Source organism: Xyrauchen texanus, chromosome 16, assembly GCF_025860055.1.
Source record: "Xyrauchen texanus isolate HMW12.3.18 chromosome 16, RBS_HiC_50CHRs, whole genome shotgun sequence".
Classification (NCBI taxonomy): Eukaryota; Metazoa; Chordata; class Actinopteri; order Cypriniformes; family Catostomidae; genus Xyrauchen; species Xyrauchen texanus.
The window spans coordinates 27,847,216-27,870,941 of record NC_068291.1 but is presented as its reverse complement, the minus strand read 5'-3'; the positions used below and the strand labels follow the sequence as shown (position 1 = coordinate 27,870,941).

Sequence of the window (23,726 nt, the reverse complement as noted above, 5' to 3'; positions counted from 1 at the left end):
AGTGGTCACCTGTGTATGGTGTGTTTTGCTTTCTGGTACCAATGTAGTGGAATACGCCCAGCTAGGCCAGCACCAAACCAGCATAATCTAGCTTGGACCAGCATGGAAATTCATGTTTGTCTAAGCTAGTCATTTGAGCAGATGAAGACATAATGTTGAGAATACTTTTTCCACAAAGCCACTGCTGATAAGAACAGCTGTACATTTTGATGGAAAAGTGCAGAATTTGGCAGCCTGGGAGGCGTCATGATGCAGTGACAACAAATCAAAGTATGGTAAGCTTTTAGAGTGCATGCAAGCTGATCACTGGAGGCAGCGTTGTTTATCTCTGCATGGCCCAACCCCACTGAAAAAGAGCTGATGGAAATCCACAGAGAATACAGGAAGACTGTGGGAGGGTGCTGATGACACACAGCCAACAGCAGCTCCTCAGACTGATGAGACACAAGAACCTTTGGTGGAGCTGATCTCCAATCAGTGTTATTAGAGATCATCAGTTCAGTGATGAACTGCACAAAACAGTAGCGTGGACCACCCACATATTTGAATGGCACAAGAGAGCATCCCACTCATAACCAAGCCCTACCGAAATCTAGCAACCACAGACCTCTATAGAAAGCTTCATAGATTTCCACAGAATTTAAATGCCTTTTATTCGCAAATAATCAGAATGGCTTGTTAATTATTTTACATAAAAATAAGTTCAAATAAAATAACCTTGATGAGTATTTAGAACTTTCTCATTCATTTGAGTGACACCTTTTAAGTAAAATTAATTTATTTTTTATATATATATTTATTTTATTTTATTGAAATGTTTTATTTTCCAGCATGCTTTGCATGGCACTCAACAGGGAGAGTAAATGTTCAAATTAAGTGTTATACTGTCTTTGTGTAAATTAATGTATAGGGGGAAACTTTTTAGTGTTTAATGTTTTCTTGTGTTACTTTGAGGAGTTTCTGTTATGTTGAAATGTTTGGGGTTACAATTATGGTGAATAGTGGAGTTTGAGCTTAGCTTGAGAATAGGTGCAATTAAAAATTATTCTACAGTATATTGCTTTACTTATATGAAATTGCTGTGCTAATCAAAGCTTTGTTTTCCAGTTAGCATGCATTCAGCAAGCTAGTGTTCACTGTACAACTAGTTCTAACTAGAAATAAACTAAATTAGTTAGGATCCCTCTACCTGAAGTATATAAGTTGAGCTTACATGGTTATTTTAAGTTCTGCCAAATAGTTAAGTGCTATTAAAATGAATTTGTTAGCTTACTCGATATTTTAAGTTAAGCGCAATTAACATGCATGTGTAGTACAAAATCAAAACATGAAAGTTCTACTAACTAAACTTGGGAATTTATTAACTTTAAAATTTGATGTAACCAGTTGCCTCAATTTTTTTTTAGTTCTGCTAGCTTATAATGATTTACAGTAAGTAGATATTTAATACAGGAGATAATGTACAGCCAGCTGGTCAATTATTGCACAAAAAACCCCTTCAGGGTGATACTGATCATCCTATCTGGGTTTATTTTGTGATACAGACTGGTTGCCTGTACATTATCCTGTACTAATTTAATTATGCATTCAGCCACCAATAGGAGTGTATAGTCCCAGCTCTATGTAAAACATTTTACCATGTTTAATCCATCCAGCAGGATTTTACAGATTTTCCCAAAAATCAGAACAGAAAGTGTGAAGCAATTAATCTGGACCTGCTCATAATTGCTTATAATCCTTTAGAATCTCTTAGTATATATGTAAATGACTTAGATTTTATCTGCATCTTACTGGGAACATACAGTAGAGATGAGCTCATTTAATTATCACATTTGTCTTCTTTGTACTGTATTTGCAAATGAATGCACCAAAAGCCCCACATTTTCATAAACTATTGTGAAAAAATTTAAAATAGCTTTAAACATGACACAGCTTTAATGGAGCTCCCTGCAGTGCTTAGATTATACATGCGGAACATCTGCCCTCTCTGAGCTTCAGAATCTGTTGTAGTTACAGCATGAACAGAGCCTCAGAAATCTCCCACACAGCAGCAGCGGAGGACACACACAGTGCAAACCAGGGGGACACATTGACTGTATTGATTTTTTGAGCTTGTAGCTCAAGAATCACCAACAGCAGAATTAGATTAGTCCTTGCATCCTGAAGAGTCTCTCCACACTCTCTAACTTCATCAGCAAACACTCCAAACATGTTTTCTTTCTATTATCTTAGATTAGAATAAGCCTGCAGTTTTGTCTGTTGGCTCTCAAGCATGTCCGTGTCTTACATGCAAAGCTCACAGCCAAAATGTCACCATGATCTGTTTTGAACATTCTGGAATGTTTGCACACACATTTCCGCAGATCTCAGGAGATGATTGAAGCTGAGAGAGAGTGGGAGAGAGTGTGATTATATTCCCAGAGGTGACTAGCTGCAGTGTGAATTCGACAGGCAAGGGTTTTGGAAATGGATAGTGCTGAAGAGAAGAATCTGGTCTTATACTCTTTGACTTTAGTCTCATTGAGCATTTCCAATATGATAGAATCAAAAACTCATAGTTTCAAGCTGAATATGATAAACTCATTGGCACAAGTAAATCCATAACCTAAATCAGGGGTTCAAAATGGGTTCTGTGAAAGTAAAAAAAAAAAAAAAAAAAAAAAAAAGTAAATAAATAAATAATAAAAACAAACAGAATTTGACATTGCTTTACTCTTACATTCTACTTTCTAAGGACTGTCTTGATGTGTCATGTTTGCCATTTTTTACCATACATGCTTGATTGACATTACATTTCAATGCCATTGGCATAAATTTCCCTTTTGCCTCAATAACAGCTTCCACTCTTCTGATAAGGCTTTCCACTATACTCTATGTAAATGGCTGGAGGGATTTGCTCAAATTCAGACACAAGAGTATCTGTGAGGTCCGGCACTGATGTTGGGCAATGGGGCCTGGCTCACAGTTGCCATTCCAATTTACCCCAAAGATGTTCAGTGGGGTTCAGGTCTGAGCTTTGACCAGACAAGTCAAGTTCCTCCACACAGGAGGGTAACCATTTCTTTATGGACCTCGCTTTGTGCACAGGGGCATTGTCATGCTGGAATAGAAAAGTGCTCTCCCTTAAACTGTTGTCACAAAGTTGGAAGCAAACAATGCCCTAGAATGCTATTGTATGGAGTACCATGATGATTTGTATTCACTGGAATTCATTTGGAGTGACCAAACTCATTAATTAAAAGGGGGTGTTCACATACTTTTGGCCATATAGTTTATTATGGGGCTTTAGTTTACTGTGGTGGGAAACAGTCCCATTATACAAAATACTTATTTTACCTGTAATAAAATATGCCAAATAAATTCTGCTGCAGAAATACACTTGTATAAAAGTGTGAGATTCCACCAGATGAATTACAAAATGTCTATGTGTGTGTGTGTGTGTGTGTGTCTGATGACATTGTTATCTCCAAGCCAATGTGACTGAGAAAAGAAACAAAAGCCTCACATAATTAACCACTCATAATTAATAAGTGATCAATCTTGCTCAGAGCAGATTTAAAGCTTCTTAGTGAAAACTAACCATGTGAAGTTGCCTACAGCAAGATTAAAAAACACCTCTATTAGGTATTTACTTGTTTTGTCAACCTTTACATCCTAAATAGCATCATGTCTCTTTTGTCTGTTTGCAGCTCATACCGTTTGGACAAGTCAAGCCGAGACATGGTCAAATACCTCACCAATATAACAGCAGATTTAAGGTAAATACAAGCAAACAAAGACACACTAGTCACACAAAGTATATGTTTTAGGGTAGTACACATTGATGCACACATAAAGTAGAAGTCTTCTTCTAATCATACTACTCTAAACTTCTAATCATACTCCATGTTGCTTTTTGTCTGGTTCCTTAAAGCCCATGGTGCAGGTTAAACACCACTGTCGATTAATGGGTAGATAAAGCAGTCAAGATATGTATATAAAGTTAGAAATGTCTCCAAAATGGTGTTAAAGTCCAGTTTTTGTAGTTTTTGGTTAGAAACGGTTATTTTTTACGCGATTCGGCGATGACGTCACATGAGGTAGACGCGGTGGAATGTAGCCTCAGCCGTTCTCAGCTACTTGAACTAATTCTAGCAGACTAGCACTGACTACTATGGCGTCTAACTGGGATGAGGAAGAGGTGGCAAGACCCACAGTTAACATTTATGATGGCCCACAGCCATACAATTTCGAACCGTTTAGACGTGAGAGGGCTGAATGAGGAAATACCGAGAGCAGATGGCCGTCAAAGACAAATAAATGCATGGTCAGAGGAGAATGAATGGAGAGTTGGTGTAGTGTCCTGGTGAGTTGCTATCATTTAGAAATGCAGCAATGACCGCTGGAGCTAGTAGTCTATGAACAGCAGTGCATACAATAACTTTTATGCTTTATTTCTAAGCTTTTACCTCTTTCTCCGGTGAAAATGTTGTTTCAGCCGTAGCCGACGCCGAGTAGGCGTCGTCACTGTGATTATTGTTGATAGTGCCAACTAGTTTTCCTCGTGATTGATTGTCATTGACACCGTCAGGCTTACCGGGAGAGGGAGTGAGTGAGTAGTAAGCGTCTGTGTCGCTGTGTTTGGCAGGTGTCTGTGTGGGCGGTGTCGTCCCATGGAAACTGTGGTGGAGAGCTTGTGTTGTAGGGAGGTGAGCTGCTTTTGGTCGCTGGTCGAGGATCTCACCCCGCGGCCAGCAGATGTAACGTGCCTAACGCAGCATCCTGGATTTGAGGCATGCTGCCTGAATCCGTTTGTGCTACAAATAGCATATTCACACTTCAGACAGGATCATGGTCCCCTTCAAGCCAGCACGCACGAGTATGTTCATGGTTTATGTTTACTTTACCAATGTTTTTACACTGAGTCCTTTGAACAACAGCAATAGGTGACAGGAGATGTGTTGCATGCACAAACATGCATAAGAGACAGGCTTCAAATGACGTTTCCAACCTACTTACAGAGTTTAAAACTTAAGAATCTTTCCTACTTATTCCTAGGCAATACCGGTACACTGCGTACAGGCAGGCTATACGCTGGGCTTATGGAGTTTTAGGGAGGAGTATAAGGAAGCCTCTACCCTCTTGTGTGGTTTCAACCATCAGACAAAACTTCCAAAGTGGTGACCAAACCTATCAGGGCTTTCAATGGCCTCGTTTGGATGAGAATGAATAAAAATAATTGTTTATTCTGTTGTGATCGCTCAATTGCCCTTAAAATGTTATAAAGTACACAGAACACATGAATTTTAATAAGAAAAAACAGTTTATTGGCATTGCTTGTAAGGGTTACTAAACATTTACTGAACAAGGACAAGGATTACTGAACAAAGACACAGGTTGCAAGTAAACAAATCTATATAAAAAAAGCCCACTGATGAAGGGCTAGACCTGAAACCTTTGCACATTGTTTCTTTTGCCTGCAAAAGTGTGGTCTTACCTGAGGGTCAACTGATGGTTCTCGCACTCACTCACACTCACTTACTCACACACAGTCACACACAGTCACTCACACACACTCACACTCTTTCATGAATGCATATGCAGTGATACATGCAAAAGCATATCAAGCTGACACACAGTGAACCCAGACAACACCGCACACAGAGGTTGACAAGGCACAGGTAAAATGATTGGTAAATTATTTTGAATTACATAAAACTAATTTCATGCAAATAACAGACAGAGGAGCAAACATGCAGCATGCAGGACCCCTTGAATGGGGTACAGCGACAATTAATGCCACTTACAAAGACGAAAAAAAGTAATGATTTAGTGCAAAGTAAAACCAAAGCAACAACACACAAAACATGCAGAATACAGGAAACCACCACCAAATGAGATGACAGGGACAGAAGGAAAGAAGATAAATAACAACTAAAATAAATACTTACAACTAAATCATTGGACTTGTCTGTGGAAAAAAAAATAATAATAATGTGAATTTAGATTCTCTTGTAGCGTGACTGCCGGGCTAGGAAGAGGCTGACGGCCTCCTCCTTAGGAACCTGTTCGAAGGATTTAGCGATGGGGGCGGGTGCATCGGAGGACAAATTAGCGCTAACCTCTCGAAGAGCTGCAGGTGAATGGGTGTAGCTTTCCTGAAGGGCCTTCATCAATGATGTTGCATAACCTGCAGATATAATAATAATAATACTGAATAAAGATCATTGCCACTGATCACAGATGTCTCGTGAGCCATCTCAAAATATGATAGAACTGCATGACACTGCTTACCGTATGAGGCTGCCTCTTTGATGGGGCGCACCACATGGGCACCTTTTCTGAAGCCGGATACCGCACACAGTACTTCTCCGTCCCATCACTTTTCCGTGCTGTCTCGCGGTTGGCATTGTGATTGTAATGCAGCGCCGCTAAGAGAAGCCTACAAAATAACACATTTGAGATTTTTTTACTACAATAGGCATGATAATAGGTACTATTATTACTATAAAAGGCATAATAATTGGCTGTATTATTCCTTGGATAGCACTGACCTGCTATACATCCCAACGTATGAAAACCCTGTGTGCTTGGGTGCGAAGTGCAAGATGAGGGAGTGGTAAGCCTCAAGGGAGAATGTCTGATGCTGTGGAGACAGCTGTCGAACATCTTTCAGTAAGGCAGTCCTCGTGATTATGTTCTCCAACTTTACTGCTGCCAATGAGCCTACAAAGACCAAGACAGGGAGGCAGACAGACACACAGATGGAAAACGTATAAATAGACAAGATAGATTCAGACAAAAATTCTTTTTAATGGAAACACATGAAATGGTCCTGCATATGAATTATAGCAAACATAAACAGTAAACAGAATGTTATGAGATTGCCAGGGAATGAAAAAATAATTTAATCATCATAGGTCACATGTCAAAGCACTCAGACAGCAAATACAACAAAACTGTAGAGCGTACATAATACCACATGCTGTGTGTACTGTACCTGGGTCCAGCCACTCTTTGTTGCGCTGATCCCCGTCTAGAGGGCCATGGGCACAACTGGAGAAAGCAGGGGTGTCATGGTCATGGATGTCCTGGATGTGGTTGACTAAACTTTTCCATTTAGCCTCCATGACTGCTGGGTTGCCGTCTGGGGTTGAGGCTGCAGTCCAATAGAGGTGATTCACTATAGCAGGCCTCCACAGCTGTAGTTGGTCACACTCTTTTGAAGCTGCATCCAATGCCTTCCCCAGACCTGTTTTAGAACAAATGGTATTAATTGACATGCACTAACAAAAACTGCTTCAAGGTTCCAACAATGGATACATACTTTTGGCAATGTGCCACACATCAAAATAATGCCGTGTCCCTTCAGGGCTCAGCTCCTCTCTCACCCATTTGGCAACCTAAGGAGAAATAAACAAACTTTTGTGGATGATTGACCTGTGTGGCCCTCCGTGTATCAGCAAACCACAAACATCCAGCTTCAGTGCAATTCAGATGTTTACATTCTATACTGCATTTTTATTGTAAATACCTGGCGATGACGGTCCGTGATCAGCGTTGCTAAATGCAGGTCCTTTCCCCTCAGCAGGCCAACACTGCGCTTGAGCCCTTCAAGCTCACACCATGAGCTGTTGGGGACCTCTGAGCTCTGCAACATGTGTCAGGGTAGAGACCAGGAGATCGGAGGTAAGTGATTCAAATATAGTTTTATTCAAGTATAGAAGGTGAAAGGTAAGTATCAGGTGACTTTTCAGGTGCTGGTTTAGTGAAGATAGTTCGTTGCACGGAGAACAACTGGAAATCCAAATGACTTGGATCGTAGAACATTCACTCTGTATCAGTTAACTCCTCTTTTCTAGGAGCAATCGGGCCGGTTTGATCAGATCTCAGACAAGGGTTCAGGAATCGGATAAGTGATCTGGAGATGGCAGAACAACAGTGCATAGGGTTAGTATGAATCAGGTAAGAAAACGGAATACTCAGGTTTTCAGGATCGACGGAGATATCAGGACTCAGGGAGAAATGGTCTGTTCCTGTTGGAGGCTTGACAAAGACTGGATACAAGGTGAGTGTTTTTATGAGTTGGCTGATGAGGTGATAAGTGATGACCAGGTGTTTGTGATTTAGAATTCTGGGGAGAGTGATCTTTGAGTGGTGGACTGCAATGAACCTGACTGATCTCTGACATTACACCCCCCCTCCAGAGTCCGCGCCAGCGGACCTAGTACCTTGACGTCGTGGGGGTCTACCTTGGGGTCGCGGAGCAGGCCTTTCAGGATGAAGTTCGTGGAATTCTGTGAGTAACATGGGGTCGAGGATGTCCCTTCGAGGTACCCAACACCTCTCTTCTGGGCCATAGTCTTCCCAGTCTACCAGATATTCGAGTAGACCCCTACGACGTCGGGAGTCCAGGATATCTCTAACAGTATAGATGGGGTCGGCTTCAATGGGAGGTACTGGGGGGTTGTCATCGTGCACTAGGTCTGTGGAGGGAACAGGAACAAGTGGATGATGGGGTTTCAAGAGTGAGACGTGGAATGAGGGGTGGATGCGATATTGGGCTGGTAAACGGAGCTGGTAGGTGACTGGGTTAAGTTGTCTTACAACGGGAATGGACCAATGTATCTCGGACTTAGTTTACGACAAGGGAGTCTTAGACGGATGTCTCTGGTCGAAAGCCAGACCAGTTGCCCAGGCTGATATTCAGGAGTGTTACTGCGGTGAATGTCTGCGAAGTGTTGTTGACGGTTCAAGGCTTGTTGGAGATGATGATGAGTTTGGTTCCATACCCTCTCACTGTTTTGGAACCAAGTGTTAACTGCGGGGACTTCAGATGACTCACCGGACCATGGAAACAATGGTGGTTGATAACCCAGTACACATTGAAATGGTGTTAGATTCGTAGAGGTTTGTTGAAGGGAGTTTTGAGCATACTCTGCCCATACGATATATCGGCTCCAGAGATGTTGATTCGAATGGCAGAAAGTACGAAGGAAACGACTGACATCTTGTATTTTTCGCTCCGCTTGACCATTTGCTTGTAGGTGGTACCCTGATGTTAAACTCACTGTAACATTCATTAGTGCAAAGAAGGCTCGCCACACCTTGGAGATAAATTGTGGCCCTCTGTCTGACACAATATCCTCCGGGATGCCAAAATTCCGGAAGACGTGTTCCATCAATAGCTCTGCAGTCCCGAAGGCTGTGGGTAAGTTCTTGAGGGGAATTAATTTGCCGGCTTTGGAAAAATGATCAATAGTTACCAGGATACATGTATTCTCGTCTGAGGGAGGAAGGTCAGTGACGAAGTCGTCCAATGTGCGACCAAGGTCGTTGCAGGACTGGCAGAGACATGAGTTTTCCAGTGGGTAAGTGACGAGGGTTCTTGTTCATGGCACAGAGAATGCATCCTTGGATGAAAGTCTTGATATCCTGTAACATGTTGGACCACCAGTATTGAGTTTGAAGAGTGGAATAGGTCTTATTAACTCCAGGATGACCTGTGCCGACAGACGAGTGTGCGGAGGAGATTAGAGAGGTACGAAATTCTTCGGGTACGTATATCTTTCCGATAGGACATTCTGGAGGACTGGGTTGGTGTTGAGACATTTCAAGCAGTTGTTCATTTAGGTCCCACTGAATGGGATTGACAAACATTTTTTTGGGGAGTATACTCTCAGGTTCTTCGTGGGAAATTTCGGGGCATGGAGACGGGACAAGGCGTCTGCTCGGACGTTCTTCGAACCCGGACGATAGGAGATCTGGAAATGGAAGCGAGTAAAGAAGAGTGCCCATCTGGCCTGGCGTGGGTTAAGTCTCCTTGCCTCTTTCAAGTACTGCAGATTCTTGTGGTCTGTGAGAACTAGGAATGGATGTTTGGCTCCTTCTAGCCAGTGTCTCCACTCTTCTAGCGCAAGTTTAACGGCCAGGAGTTCTCGATTACCAATATCATAGTTCACTTCTGCAGGAGATAGCTTGTGGGAGAAGAATGCACAGGGCATGGGTTTAGGTGAGGAAGCAGAGTCTTGTGACAACACCGCTCCTACTCCTGTTGTAGAAGCATCTACTTCCACAATGAACATCTTTTCAGGGTTCGGGTGTTGGAGTAAGGGGGCTGTGGTGAATGCGGTTTTGAGAGATTGAAAGGCATGTTCAGCCTCAGTGGTCCAGAGCAGTGTTTTCGGTTTTCCTTTGAGTAGAGAGGTCAGAGGAGCTGTAAGCAGGCTGTATTGATAAATAAATCTTCGATAGAAATTCGCAAATCCAAGAAATCGTTGTAACTCTTTGACAGACTGTGGAGTGGTCCAGGAAGTAATGGCTTTGGTTTTACGATCATCCATCTCTACTCCTCTTTCACTGAGGTGGTAACCGAGAAATTCGACTGAGGTTTGATGGAAGGAGCACTTCTCTGCTTTCAGGAACAGGGAGAATTCACGTAGCTGTTGGAGTACCTGAGAGACATGTTGCTGATGCTCCACCAAGTTTCTGGAGTAGATTAGGATATCGTCTATGTAGATAATGACAAATTGATTCAGGTAGTCTCAGAAAACTTCATCCATGAAACTTTGGAAAACTGAAGGGGCGTTGACCAGACCATACGGCATGACGAGATATTCGTAGTGTCCTGCTGGAGTGATGAATGCAGTCTTCCACTCGTCGCCCTTTCGGATTCGAATGAGATTGTATGCACTTCTCAAATCCAGCTTGGTGAATATCTTGGCTTCTCGAAGTTGTTCAAGTGAAGAGGGAACCAATGGGAGTGGGTAACTGAACTTGACGGTTATCTTGTTTAAAGCTCTATAATCTATACACGGACATAAACCTCCATCTTTCTTAGGGACAAAGAAGAAACTGGCGGCAGCAGGTGAAGTAGAGGCCCGAATATAGCCTTGTTTTAATGCTTCTTCAATATACTGTTTCATGGCTTCTTGCTCAGGAATAGCCAGAGAGTAGATTCGCCCCTTGGGGATGGATTCTCCAGGAATCAGATCGATGGCACAATCCCATGTTCGATGGGGTGGTAACTTGGCAGCCTTGACGGGGTTGAATACATCTGAATATTGAGAGTAGCATGAAGGAATGGATACCGACAAGTTGTCTATGGGGCTTTCAATGGAGGTTGAATTCATCGGGTTGGTGCCGGGCAAGTTGGCGATGGGCGATACGGGGTGTTCAAAACTCATGGACGAGCACAGGCAACCCCATTTCAAAATCTTACCCGATTTCCAGTCAATGTTAGGTTGATGTCGTATAAGCCATGGACGGCCAAGGATAATATCAGTCTGGCTATTCTCAAGTACAAAAGGTTCATGGTGGGTGTCTTCAATACAGAGTAGAATAGGTTTAATTCGAGACGTGACATACCCCTGATTAATGGTTTCACCCGTCACTGCATGGATGGCGTATGGCTTGGAGGTGGCGGATTGTTGAAGTTGGAGTTTCTGACAGAGCTGCCCGGAGATGAAGTCTCCTGCTGACCCGGAATCCACAATGGCTGTAGCAGAGACATGGAAACGTGTAGATTTCAGAATCACAGATATCGTTAACGGAGCTGATACAGAGGCGGACGTGCAGACAGAACTCACAAGCATTCTAGGAGGTCGTGTAGGGCATGAACGAAGAAAATGTCCTCCCATTCCACAATATAGACACAGTTTTAACTCTCGATGGCGAGAACGTTCAGCTTGGGACAGTCGATAGTTATCCACCTGCATCTTCTCGACAGTGACTTCGGAGGGTCGTTTATAGGTGGTGAAAAGGTGGGTTGCTGGGCTTCGCGATAGCAGCCTTGAGATCTTTGGTGCACACGGAGAGCTTGCTGTATGAATTTCTCGACCCCCAGGCTATCTTCATAAATCGCAAGTTGAAGGCGGAGTGCAGGATTCAAACCACGTCGGTAGATGGAAATGAGCGCTTTTTCGTTCCACCCACTGGCGGCGGCTAGAGTGCAGAATTCCAGTGAATATTCAGCAACTGACTTCTTGCCTTGGTGTAATTGCAATAGCTTGTCACTGATGGATGAATCATCTGCTGGAAGCCCGAAAACTTCTTTGAAATGGTTTATAAATTCTTGTACAGAGGAAGTAACGGTAGATTCCTGCAGCCACAAAGTTTCAGCCCATCTTAATGCAGCTCCTGATAACTGTTGAATAATAAAAGCAACCCTCGACTTTTCAGTGGGGTATAACTGGATTTGTTGTTCTAGAGCGAGCGAACACTGTAACAGGAAACCGTTGCAATCCTCCGCCCGGCCGGAGAATGGCGCTGGACGGGAAGTTGGATTGGTGAAGCAAACCAGAGAAAGAGCGGGGTTTACGGAAGTGCTGGAAGCTGGCTGACTGGGATTAACAGCGGCGGCTGTCGGTTGTGCAGGGTTATCAATATTACAAACAGATTCCATCGCGCTGTTCTTCTTCCCCTTTTTTCGGCCAAGCCTTCTGTCAGGGTAGAGACCAGGAGATCGGAGGTAAGTGATTCAAATATAGTTTTATTCAAGTATAGAAGGTGAAAGGTAAGTATCAGGTGACTTTTCAGGTGCTGGTTTAGTGAAGATAGTTCGTTGCATGGAGAACAACTGGAAATCCAAATGACTTGGATCGTAGAACATTCACTCTGTATCAGTTAACTCCTTCTCTTTTCTAGGAGCAATCGGGCCGGTTTGATCAGATCTCAGACAAGGGTTCAGGAATCAGATAAGTGATCTGGAGATGGCAGAACAACAGTGCATAGGGTTAGTATGAATCAGGTAAGAAAACGGAATACTCAGGTTTTCAGGATCGACGGAGATATCAGGACTCAGGGAGAAATGGTCTGTTCCTGTTGGAGGCTTGACAAAGACTGGATACAAGGTGAGTGTTTTTATGAGTTGGCTGATGAGGTGATAAGTGATGACCAGGTGTTTGTGATTTAGAATTCTGGGGAGAGTGATCTTTGAGTGGTGGACTGCAATGAACTTGACTGATCTCTGACAACATGACATAACAGTGTAAGTGTAAAATGCTGGTGTTGTTGAAGGAGGCGTGAATGAACCGACGCGCTGCTGGTCCAAGCATTACGATACACTGTACTCTAGTTAGGCAATACACAAAGCTCTAAGCATCGTTGTACTAGTGGAAAGATGTTATATTAATATACAATCAGTTTACTAAATTGCAGAGTTCATTTCTTTGTCTAATAACATCAGGTTTACCTGAACAAGCTGAACATCCACCACCTTGTTCACTCTGTCCTCGATCAGAGAGTAGGATCCATACTTCGCGCAGTGCCCAGGAGAATCTGACCTGGAATTAATTACAAATTTGAATTAGGTTTCAAGTTTTTAATAACCAAGGTCTGTAAAGACAATCCACCATGTCATCTGCAAATGCCAACTAAAGCCACCCTACATGATAACAAATAAAAAAATCAAAATGTGCAACTGGTCTATGAGCTCTCACACTGATTTACCTGCAGTCACCAGCAAGAACTAGCCCGCCATCCATTGCCCGTAGGTCACTAAAATTCTTCGCTTAATCGTTTTGCCAGGCCTGAACGATTACAGGGATGGTGTAGCGGCGCTGATGGCGAAAGTAACTGCTTGCACTGATGCACTGCAGGCCAAACAGAGTCAACATTCTTATTGTCTGGGTGGCCAAACATCCAGTGAAATGAATGGCCCCGCTTAGGAGGTTGCAGGTCGGCATGTTCCTGTGGAGCATTGGCTGGTTTTGCCAGAAACGGTGGTAGCCACATGATGCACAGACCTAGATATGTAAAAAAAAAAAAAAGAAGAAGAAGAAGAAAAAGAAAAAAAAAAAGTGTAATCAACAGTATATCAGGATTCAATATAGATTAGGTACTGTACATTACTGGTCAAAGGTTTCATGTTTTCAATGAAACACACATGACCAATACAGTATAACACTCAAATATGATGCCATCACAAACCAATAGACTAAAGCCAGCCTGGTACATACATTGTAAATTAAATTAACTGGCAAGACAGTCAGAGCTATCAGATTGTAATTAGATATTCTGATTTTCTAATCAGATGGCCTGCTGCGTAAACAAAACCGTACCTGCTTGATCTTAAGAAAAGTTCCTTCCTGCTGCACGATGCTACTATCTGACCTCTCACAACAGGCCGGACAGATGACAAAAAGGCCCATCAGCTCCTCTTGGCAAACAATGAATTTGTCAATGCCACTACAAGAACAAAAAAATTGTTGTTGGGGGGCATTCAAACTACCAAAGCTACAGTACACAAAAATGAGCATTCAAAATGGTCTATGTTGGTTTTAAACTATCTCACTTGTGATGGGGGTCACACGTGTAAGGTGGCTCCTCATCAAACAAGTCTTCCTCATGCATCGGCTCTTCGGGCACCCACGATAAGTCACTGATGACAGAGGCATTATCATCATCTTCATCTGTCTGTTCAGGACTAGCAAGGGGAGTGGAGGTTTGTGTGCCGAATGATGTCTGTGTGCCCACGCTGACCATCTTGGGCTTCAGGTTAACCTGCACAGCTGTGGAGAGGCAGTAAACATACCCAAATATGAGACAATCATATATATATATATATATTATTTATTTGATAGGGACAAGTGGGAACAATCAACATGCACCACACTACAACATTTATAGCCAAGGCTAATTTGCAATGTCCGTCCCCAGATGGGTTTTCCACATAACAATACATACAGAAAGTAAAAAAGAATACATTTACATTTACAAGAGCATTACTAAATTCTGACACTGCATAAAGAAATGTGCATTTGAGCGCAAACTATAAATGATTGCATACTTGATCTCTTTTTAAAAAACGCTTTAATTCATTTTTAAAAGCCCCCAGATCTAAGTCCTGTTTCAGCTCGGCGGGCAAGGAGTTCCAGAGCTTAGCACTTTGTACAGTAAAAGCCGACTGGCCAAAGGTCTTTTTTCTAACGGGCACTTTCACATTTCCATTAGCAGCCCCTCGTGTAATGGAGCCCACTGATCGAAGTGGGACTATGTGACGTCTAAAAACTTCAGGGGCTTGTTTATGCAAACATTTATACATTAATTTCAAGTTACTAAATTTAATAAAATTTTCAAAATTTAAAAAGTTCAACCTCTGCAATACTCCACAATGGTGTGTTCTAACAGTTTTTTTATCCAATATTTTTAAAGCTCTGTTGTAAATCAATCTTAGGGGCCTGAATGTTGTGTCTGTTGCCTGTGACCAGGAGGTTATACAATAACTTAGGTGAGAAAAAATCATTGTGTGCATAAATGTATTTGCCGCATGAAATGTTAAACAGTCCCGTATGACTCTGAAACTATACAAGTTTGCCCTAGTTGTTCTAGTGATTTTTTTTACATGACTTTCAAATGATAAATGGGAGTCCAGGATTAATCCCAGATATTTTACTTCTTTAACCTGGGCAATTCTTTGACCATTAATTGTCAGATGCAGTTCTTCCATGGGGTGTAATCTGGAAGCAAAACAAACTGACACTGTCTTACTCAGATTAAGGGATAGTCCTGAGTTTTGAAACCATATTGACACAGAATTAATATGTTGCTGTAACTGTTCTGTAATTGCCTCAACACTTTTGCCACTCATTTTGCAACTGCATCATCTGCATACATTTGGAAACCTGCGCCCGGACATACATTTGGTAAATCATTAATGTACAATGTGAAAAGCAGAGGCCCAAGAATTGATCCCTGGGGAACCCCCGTTTTCAGCATTGCAAAGGGTGACTTTTCATTATTAATTATTACACATTGTTGTCTATGTTCTTTTTTCAAAATTTAGCTGAGATAATTTCTGTAAAAGTACATCATGATTAAGTGCGTCAAAGGCTTTTTTTACGTCCATAAAAACTCCTCCCACTATTTGACCTTTGTCAATTGCTAGTTTAAGTTGTTCAATAAAATAGCAATTGGCCGTTTCTGTCGAGTATTGTGGCCGGAATCCAAATTGCAGAGGATGCAGTATGTCATTGAACTGTAAAAAAGACATTAGCTGATTGGCTACAATCTTTTCCAACACCTTAGAAAAAATGGGTGAGATGCTGACTGGTCTATAATTGCATGCTAGATCAACCTTCCCAGATTTATATATAGGTATAACCCTAGATTGTTTCCAAACACTTGGAAACTCTCCATTTTTAAAAGAGAGATTTACCAGTTTAGTTAAAGGTTTTACCAGTATTTCTTTATTTCTTTTCAAAAAGGAAGTGTCAATATTAAAAAGATCTTTGGCATGACTATTTTTTATTTTTTTCAATGACAGTTAGAACCTCTTGCTCAGTCGTTTGTTCAAGTGAAAATGCGTCAATTAATTTGTTTGGTTGGTGATGCTCTACCCTATTACTCAAATCATAGCAATCCGACACTTCCTGAACCGACGAAATAAAGTACTCATTAAATTCCTGGGCGATACTCTTACTGTCATTTACAAACTTATCTCCAATTTTAAGTTCACACAAGTGCGGTTGCTTTCCTTTGGGTTTCATAATGTTGTTAATTGTTTTCCACATTACTGAAGGATTTCCTCTTGCCTCAGTAATTGATGTGATATAGTAATTACTTTTAGCAAGTCTCATATCCTTTATCACGCGATTTCTTAGGCTTTTATATAGAACCATATCACTATTAAGCTTGCTTTTAATTGCTTGTTTTAAGATATGGTCTCGTTGCTTCATAAGTTTTTTAATAGATTCATTTATCCAGGGTAAAGATCTCTGTTTACCACTTTTCCTCACTTTTAAGTATTTAGACACAGTTGCATCTATTTTATTCATGACTTGCCTACAGCTACTGTCCACATCATCCCACACCATGTTATACCAATTTATTTCTTTTAACTCATTGTCCAATTTAGGAACATCATTTTTAGGAATTATTAGTGATTTGTAGTTAGGCTTTTTAGATTTTACAGATATTAGATAATTAGATATTAATTTATTAGATAATTTTCTCACCATCAGGATCATATTATGATCTGACATTCCAGTCAAGAAGTTATAAAATTTCAGAATACGTTCTTCTCTGTTTGTAAAAATTAAATCAATTTGCGTCTTACTCGTTTTTGTAATTCTTGTAGCCCCTTTCACATGCTGCGTAAAATCAAATTTGGTCATTAATACTTTTAATTTTCTCTTTTTACTTTTGTTAAACCAATCAATGTTAAAATCGCCCATGACAATAATTTCAGATTTATGTGATATTACCTTCAACAGTTTCTCTAATTCATTACAAAATTGCTCCTCGTTAGTAGATGGCGGATTATACAACAACAGAATAAGACAATGCATTCTAGGAGATAGAGAGATGTCAACACATAGATATTCTATTTGGACATCACAATCTATTGTTAGTTCAATACATTTCAAAGAGTTGTGTACATAGATTAGCACCCCTCCACCCTTCTTCATCTTTCTATCTTTTCGAAAACAGCTATAACCAGGAACCTCCAAAAAACTAGTATTAATTTTACCTGTAAGCCAGGTTTCAGTAAGGCCCATCATGGCAAATCTAAACTGGTATGTTTTTTGGTGTAGGCTATGTATTAATTTAATCAATGTGTATGGAAATGTTCTGATCGCATAGATACTGGCAATGTTTTAGAGACTATATCTAATTACTACCTCTTAAAATACCCAAGTTTTACCGTGAGACCATCGGGGGGGCTTCAAAGAACACTGTGTCCCAGCGTCAGAAGTGGAGGAGGGCAAGGGCTGATCCCCAGTATCGACACTCTCCACAGTGTCTACACTGTCCACAGTCTCCTGCTGTGAGGCGTCTGTCAACATCTTGCGAAAACAAATATGAAAAAGGGTCAGCAAAATGCAAATGAGTGTAGTGGTGAAATAAGAGGTGGGTATACTATGAATACTTAGAACAGTGATTCGCAAGCACATTGGGTGTACAAGCACATTGCAGGAGTACATGGAAACATTTAATCATTTATTTTCAACTTGGAAGTACTGAGAATTATTTACTTATCATCTTTGAAATTCCAAGAAGATAAGTAAATATTCCCAGTCATTTCATAAGTCCATCAATAAAATGGGACGTGTGTGCTACAACTAACGTTAGTTTCCCAGTGGAAACAATAACCTATGGCACAGCCATAAAGCTTTCATGATGATATGGACTTTTACTTCAGGGCAATTTTGTTATTATTCTAATTTTTATTCGTGAATATGCTCTTCTAATGTCAGAGTGATCGTGCTTGTAAGTTAGTGGAGGCTGTGTCAAAGGGAACACGGTATACAAAATACACACAGAGCTAGCTAACACGCAGCTTGTAAACATTAACGTTAGCATGATGCTTACCGTGGCAATTTCTCGCTGCGGCAGACGGTGTCTCTCGACCTCGGGACGGGGCAAGCAGAGAGGTTTGCGTTCACAGACGCACGGCGGTAGGAAGTAATTTAGCACTCCTCTCACTCTTTAATCCAAGTGAGACCATTTTAGCATCCCTGAGTGGTAATCCTCCTCTTTGAAATGCGCGCTGCATATTCTCGAGTAGGCGGTGACAGAGCTAGCTGAAAAATCTGCCCGCCTAATCTTCACAAACTGCACCCAGCTTCGGAAGATCCCTTTGTCCTTGGGGAAGGAATGGACCCTATGTCCAGTTTTGCTGGAGTTCTTGCACCCGCCACAAACACAGTAATAAACCATTTTGACTAACGTTATTTATGATCTACTCTTTATCTATCTCTAAGTTATCTGTTATGCTATGCTATCTCTCACTATCTATGCTGTTCTATCTATGCTATGCTATTCTATCTATCTACTTACTTATAAATCTGTCACTGTCACTCTTTCACTAGTTAGCTACTCCTCGTCTCACTCTCCCTCAATTGTAAGGCGGGCCGCGGGCTTTCTTCTGTCGTCTAACAGTCAGCGAGTACCTCATGTGACGTCATGGAATGCATTGTGGGAGAAATAAGAATAATCGCTAAGCTGTAGCTAAAAGCTAACATATCACCTACTTTTCCGTATTATATTTCTTTTTTGTAGTACCCTACAACATCAAATACAATGGATAACTGTTTAAATGTTTATTACCAACTAGAAAATTGCCAAAAAAAAAAAAAAACCTGCACCATGGGCTTTAACACCGGGTTCACACATCCTCCGTGAGCAGGGCGCGAGTGGTGCTTGAGCGGGGCGGTCGCGTTGGATGTTCGCATTGGCTGCGTCTCTTCTGCGATAAACAGCAGTGACTCTGCGCAGAAAATAAAGTTATCTATGGGGTCCAACGCTGAATTTATTCTTTAATAAGGTCATAATAAGCTGAGGTTATTGCTGCTTCAAGGACACCAGCGGGCAGTCACTTGCACTTCATATTTTTCAGCACACTTGGTTGTGATTGGTTAATGTTGTGTCTAAACTGTACACCTCTATATATAGAATGGCAAAAGGTCCAGCAGTTTATTAATTTTTTACTTTATTTATTTTATTAAGTTTACTTGCATGCAGACATATAAATTGTAGTGTACTAGGCTATAGGTTTGGTTTGAATCATTTTTATTTGCTTTTGTGTCTTTGCAATAATCTACTGATCATTTAAATGTTGTACTCAACCCAGAGCTGCTGAGCTCAGCGTGAGCCGTGTGGCAAAAATAGTTTCAACGCCGAAAACATCCGCGATTGGGATGCGTCACCTCGCCACTCATGATTGCAGTGTAGACGGTGTAATCTGTTATGTTTGCCGAAACGAAAACGCACCACTCACGAAGGATGTGTGAACCCGGCCTTAACACTGCAAACATGAGTCGTGAGGTGATGCATCCCGGATATGGCAGTGAGCAGATAGTTTGAGTCTTGAGTCTATTTTTGCCTTGCGTGCTCACGCTGAGTTTAGCGGCTCTGGGTTCAGTAGAACTCAACCTATAGTACACTGCAATTTATATCTCTGCATGCAGGCAAACTCAATAAAATAAAGAAAGAATGAATAAACTGCTGTACCTTTTGCGTATATAGGTGTACAGTTTAGACACAACATTAACCAATCGCAGCCAAGTGTGCTGATAAAGATGAAGTGCAAGTGACTGCCCGCTGGTATCCTTGAAGCAGCAATAACCACAGCTTTTAATTTCTTTTAATAACCTCATTGCTTTTAATTTATTTTGGATTTTGTTTAGTCACAACATAATTCCCATAGTTCCATTTATGTTATTCCATAGTTTTGATGACTTTACTATTATTCTAAAATGTGAAGAAAAACAATATAATAAAGAATAAGTGTTTCAAAAATTTTGACCGAATCAGAATGCGGCTTATGTATAAATATTCTTTTTATAATCTTTGGAAGGCGAAATCTAAAATAAAAGCAGACTAATATCACAGATCTAAACCAGGGTACGTTTGAATGTTTAGTTCTGTCACTCATTAAGCAGGGCTCTTGTTGTACTCGCTGTGGCACCTCGTGAGCGAGATCTCTCTCTCTCTCTCTCTCTCTCTCTGACTGCGAATAGCTAAATTGCATCACAGACAAATAGTTTCATATTATTATACATAGAAATGGCTGGCGAGATAAAATAACTTTCTCTTTATAGCAATAATAAATGTATTTTCTTAATTTCTCCAGTACCGACAGCAGAACCGATAACGTCCGAGCTTACCAAAGCCAGTCCTTCAATAGCCTATAGTGCGTTGGTATCTTTTTTATTACTTATTTCTCTGCATTGAGTGACAACCCTCTCAAATATAAGACACACAAACAGAACAAATAAAAGTCTCAGATTCACTGTCTGTAATTGCAAAATTCTTGCTTACTTATTGTGACATGATAGCAACCCTTCTGCTGTGATAATGCAACTTCAACTACGCTATCAATATCCAAAGTAGCCGAACGTCATGTCGTGTTTTTTCTCGAAGTTGGCAGTAACATATCAAAAGTTTTTAATTAAATATAAAGGAGTTATACAAATTTAATCCTTACCGTTTTCTCCAAGGAACTTAGCTCCTTAGGCACTGGATGAGGTCTGCTCACTCTGTTGGAAAATGACTCTAGGGGCAGCGTGGGTGGAACACGTGTTCCACAACAACACTAGGCTGCCCACAGATGCGCCTGCCTAATAATCGGCTTGATATACTTGGATATTGGCCGATGCCGATTATGTTAAAAAAATTCAAAAAATCGTCCGATTAATCGGTCTACCTCTAACCCTGATATTATCCTGTAGGATATCTTGATAAACTTGGGAATACATTTTTTCCAAGAGGATGGAAAGCGGTTCAGTCCAGCAAAGCAGCTCTAAATCACAATACTCCTCCACCTTACTTCACCATTGGGATGATGTTTTTGTGTTGGTATGCTGTGCCCTTTTTATGCCATACTTAGTGCCACATGTTCTTCTCAAACAACCTTAATTTCATCGGTCCACAAAACATTTTTCCCAGTAGCATTGTGTCAAGTGGTCTTTGGCAAACTTCAGGTGCGCATTAATGTTTTTGTTGGAAAGCAGCGGCTTCCTCCATTGTGTCCTGCTTCCTGCAGGCTCCATGCCTGTTTAATGTTTTCCGTATAGTAGACTCATGAACAGAGATGTTAACCAGTTCCAATGATTCTTTCAAGTCTTTAGCTGTCACTCTAGTGTTATTCTTAACCTCACTGAGCATTCTGTGGTGTGCCTTTTCCATCATCTTGGCTGGACGGCCACTTCTAGGGAGAGTAGCCACAATACTAAATCGTCTCCTGAAAATGTGTCTAACTGTTGAGATATGAATATCTAAGCTATTCTAGATAACTTTGTAACCATTTCCAGCTTTATGCAAAGCAAAAATGTAATTAAATTGTAGGTTCTGAGATCTCTTTTTTGCTTTTGTTGACATCATTAGACTTGGTGTTCACATACTTTTTCCAACCTACATTTACATTTATGCATTTGGTAGACACTTTTATCCAAAGCGACTTACAGTACACTTATTACAGGGACAATCCCCCCGGAGCAACCTGGATTAAGTGTCTTGCTCAAGGACACAATGGTGGTGGCTGTGGGGATCAAACCAGCAATCTTCTAATTACAAGTTATGTGATTTATTCCACTACGCCACCACCACTCCATGCACCAACCTACAATGTAAATATTTGAATGATGTTGTCAACATGTAAAAGAATGACACAATAATGTGTGTGTTATTAGTTATAACAGATTGTGTTTGTTCATTAATTTAACTTAGATGAAGAGCAAACCAGATTTTAAGACACATTTATATATAAATGCAGGTAATTCCAAAGGGTTCACATACTTTTTCTTGCCACTATATATATATATATATATATATATATATATATATATATATATATTCAGACTATTTCTTTTTCTCTACCCTTCTTTCCTTTTATTGTCTTTATCACTTCACATACGGCTGTATAGTCAAAGTTACCATCTTCAGACCTCTAGGGAAATCCATCCCAGCATCACGCTGGAACCATCTCCCAACTACAGCTCGCCAAAGTTTCGCTCGAGGAACCAGAGCTACATGAGAGCGGTGAGCACCCTGAGCCAGGCCAGCTGCGTCAGTCAGGTCAGCCAGGTGAGAGTCACATCTGCCCAGGTAATGCATGGCTTTTTACACTGGTTACAGTGCTGAAAGTTCAATACATACAAAGCACTAATTTTTCCATTTACTCAACAAAGTGTTAGTATTTGTGTGTCTTGAAATAGTCCATTTTATCAGCCTCTAACATCTAAATCTCTCTCTTAAAGTGAAGTAATGGGGGTGGTATTGATTTGGCTGGAGGTCTTAAAACATGGCTTACACTCTCTGAGCTCCACTTTTACACACATTCTCTGTCTCTCTCTTTCCCTTTCTAAGCGTCATCTGTGGCTTGCTTTGCTCATTAGAGGTTAATTCCCTTTCAGTGGAACAAGATGACAATCTCAGATTTTAGAGCTTTCTAAATGGGAATCTGATGGGGAGTTAGAATCCTATCAGATGTCTAGACTGATAATGCTTTATCACATGATGCTTATCTCAGCATTTATTTGATGATCTGAGCAGGTATTGCTCAGGGATTGGTGAAGTATATGAAGGAAACAGCCCATCTGCTCAGTATTACCTAACTTCCTCATACTTCCACAGGAAGAATTTATTTTTTAACCACAGTGTGAAAAACTAATGGACATTTAATTAAAATGAATTTTTGTAACCATCCTATGTTGTAAAATATTTAATTGGCTAAATATATCTCTTTTGTAGAGTAAAACTGATTTGTGTGTCTGATTTGTAAAATTATTGTTCTTTTGATTCAGTTCGTTTAAATGAAGTTGGTCTAAAAGACTCACTAACAAATCATTTGAAAATATATATATTTTTATTTTTTTCACAAATGTAATGGAAACATCATGGAATTTAATTGTTCAAAAAGTATGGGAACTTTTTTCTTGAAATTGACATGTGTTAACTTGGTATTTTCTGGCCCTAGGTGAGTGAGATAGAGGTTAATGGGCAGTTTGAGTCGGTTTGTGAATCTGTGTTCAGCGAGGTGGAGTCTCAGGCCATGGATGCATTGGATCTGCCGGGCTGCTTCAGGACACGCAGCCACAGTTATGTGAGAGCCATACAGGCCGGATTCTCACAAGACGATGACTGCCTTCCCTCTATGACGTCATCCACTGTCACCTCCACCATCAGGTCCACCACAGGTAAGTGGTAAGACAGCGCCTTGTGGAATGCAGTCCCCTTGCACACCTGTGACTGGTATTGGCATATGTCTCAGTATTGGCAGTTATCTGCAGCAAGATTCTAGTTTA

The 23,726-nt window shown here is 40.9% G+C and overlaps 2 protein-coding genes and 1 long non-coding RNA gene across 3 annotated transcripts in view; 1 reads left to right on the top strand and 2 right to left on the bottom strand.

The window, feature by feature from the left end:
- The window catches only part of LOC127656798 (disks large-associated protein 2-like), a 215,888-nt gene that overhangs the window by 151,347 nt on the left and 40,815 nt on the right, over positions 1-23,726 (top strand). The window contains exons 5-7 of the mRNA XM_052145257.1: positions 3,690-3,758; positions 22,347-22,506; positions 23,399-23,618. Coding sequence (XP_052001217.1) covers positions 3,690-3,758; positions 22,347-22,506; positions 23,399-23,618 — 449 coding nt within the window. The remainder of the gene's footprint in view (positions 1-3,689; positions 3,759-22,346; positions 22,507-23,398; positions 23,619-23,726) is intronic.
- On the bottom strand, positions 5,308-6,297 carry LOC127656801 (uncharacterized). The gene is made up of 3 exons (XR_007972207.1): positions 6,274-6,297; positions 6,102-6,169; positions 5,308-5,950 (listed from the first exon to the last, which is right to left on the bottom strand). It is a non-coding gene; the product is annotated as an uncharacterized LOC127656801 (long non-coding RNA).
- On the bottom strand, positions 7,637-18,105 carry LOC127656799 (uncharacterized). Its single transcript, XM_052145258.1, has 6 exons — positions 17,624-18,105; positions 14,273-14,489; positions 14,040-14,166; positions 13,429-13,724; positions 13,172-13,262; positions 7,637-7,900 (listed from the first exon to the last, which is right to left on the bottom strand). Exons 1-4 carry the CDS (start codon positions 17,901-17,903, stop codon positions 13,491-13,493), a joined length of 858 nt encoding a protein of 285 aa, XP_052001218.1. The 5' UTR covers positions 17,904-18,105; the 3' UTR covers positions 7,637-7,900; positions 13,172-13,262; positions 13,429-13,490.